Source organism: Benincasa hispida, chromosome 4, assembly GCF_009727055.1.
Source record: "Benincasa hispida cultivar B227 chromosome 4, ASM972705v1, whole genome shotgun sequence".
In the NCBI taxonomy this organism is placed as follows: Eukaryota; Viridiplantae; Streptophyta; class Magnoliopsida; order Cucurbitales; family Cucurbitaceae; genus Benincasa; species Benincasa hispida.
In genome coordinates, this window is record NC_052352.1 from 13,552,850 (window position 1) to 13,555,104 (window position 2,255).

The 2,255-nt window shown below is 36.3% G+C and overlaps 1 protein-coding gene across 1 annotated transcript; it reads left to right on the forward strand.

Moving 5' to 3' along the window:
• The first annotated feature begins 305 nt into the window (after positions 1 to 305).
• LOC120076087 (uncharacterized mitochondrial protein AtMg00820-like) lies at positions 306 to 665 on the forward strand. The gene has a single exon (XM_039029866.1). The coding sequence runs from the start codon at positions 306 to 308 to the stop codon at positions 663 to 665; it is 360 nt and encodes a 119-aa protein (XP_038885794.1).
• Positions 666 to 2,255: the final 1,590 nt, after the last annotated feature.

Below are 2,255 nucleotides of genomic sequence, written 5' to 3' on the forward strand. Positions count from 1 at the left end.
TTCCCGTGTTCAAAAGGGTATCGGTGTTATTGTCCTAGTCTAAATAAATATTTAATCTTTCCTGATATCACGTGTTTTAAACATACCTTGTTTTTTTCATCACCATCTTTCTCTTCGAATAAGAGTTAGGGAGAGCATAAGGAATTAGAGGATAATTTCCTTGTCTACACAATTATTTCTCCTTCCGATCTTTTTCCTGATTCATCTCTACCTGTGGCTACCTCTACTCTTCCTCCCATCGTTAAGGTCTATACTCGACGACAACCTTCTCTAGTTCCATGCCCTGTACCAGATGGTGTGCCGCAATGGTGGAGGAGATAACTGCCTTAGATGATAATTGTACTTGGGATTTAGTTTCTCTCCCTATAGGAAAGAAGGCTATCAGTTGCAAATGGGTGATTGCAGTTAAAGTCAATCCTGATGGTTCTGTTGGCCGGTTAAAAGCACGCCTCGTAGCGAAAGGCTATGTACAAACTTATGGCGTTGATTATGCTGATACTTTTTCTCCTGTAGCAAAAAGGGCATCTGTGAGGTTGTTGATATTAAAAATGCATTTCTTCATGGTGATCTTCAAGAAGAGGTGTATATGGATCAACCACCAGGGTTTGTTGCTCAGGGGGAGAATGGAATGGTGTGTCACCTTCATAAATCCTTGTATGGATTAAAGCAGAGCCCACGAGCTTGGTTTAGTAAATTTAGTTAGCTGATAGAAAGCTTTGGAATACGGAAGAGCAGGTCAGATCATTCAGTCTTTTTTAAGAGATTTGAGGGTGGTGTCATCTTGTTAGTCATATATGTGGATGAAATTGTGATTACTGGTGATGATGCTTTAGGTATCCAGTCTCTAAAGACCTTTCTTCATAGTCAATTTCATATGAAATATTTGGGCATGTTGAAATACTTCTTAGGAATTTAGGTAATAAGAAGCAAGAAAGGAATTCTATTATCATAGAGAAAATATATACTTGACTTGTTGACTGAAACAGGAAAATTAGGGGCTAAGCCATGTAGTACCCCAATGATGCCCAACTTACAGCACACAAAAGATGGAGAATTGCTAAAAGATACTGAAAGATATAGGAGGTTAGTGGGAAAACTTAATTACCTTACAATGACTCGACTCGACATAGCCTATTCAGTAAGTATTGTGAGTCAGTACATGTCATGCCCTACAGTTGATCATTGGGCTGCATTGGAACAGATTCTATGTTATTTGAAGGTTGTCCCGGGCGTGGTTTATTATATAAAGATTATGGTCATACTAATATTGAATGTTTCTCAGACGCCGATTGGGCAGATCTAAAGAAGACAGAAGATCAACCTCAGGGTATTATGTTTTTGTTAGTGGTAATTTGATTTCTTGGAAGAGTAAGAAGCAAAATGTGGTGTCACGTTCAAGTGCGGAATCGGAATATAGAGCAATGGCACAATCTGTGTGTGAATTGATTTGGATATATGAACTTTTTGTTGAGTTGGGATTTGAAACCACCACACCGACAAAGTTGTGGTGTGATAATCAAGCAACACTTCATATTGCTTCTAATCCAGTATTTCATGAAAGGACTAAACATATTGAAGTTGATTGCCATTTTGTACGTGAGAAAATTCAACAAGGGTTGGTATCTACAGAATATATGAAGATTGGAGAACAATTAAGAGATATCTTCACGAAAGCATTGGATGGAAGACGTATAGATTATCTATGTAACAAGTTGGGCATGATTAACATATATGCTCCAACTTGAGGGGGAGTGTTATAATTCTATAGTTAGGGTTTTCTATTCTTGTAAATATTTTGTGATATTTTCCTTTTCTATGCTTTGTACACTTGTATATATTCATATCTTTGGTGAACGAATAAAGCATTCTGATTCTTTCTCAAACCTAAGAGTTTTACAGTTTTCAACTAACATTGAAGATGGTGTATAATGTCGATTTTCAACCGACATTGAAAATTATTGACATTGAAATTTCGGTAAGCTATGATGTCAATTTAAAACCAACATTAGAGACAACCAACATTAAAGACCTTTTATAACACGATCTTCGATGTTGATTTTCAACCGACATTATACCCCTAAATTGTCAATTTTAAACCGACATTAAAGCCTGGTCCTGTAATAGTGTTTTGGAATAAGGATGACTTGGGAGAAAGTGGTGCCGAATATATGCTATGTATTTTATTTAATAAATTTGATTAGTCGTTCTAGTCTAAAGGTTGTTTCAAATATAAGAAAATAAACCAAATTATCGAC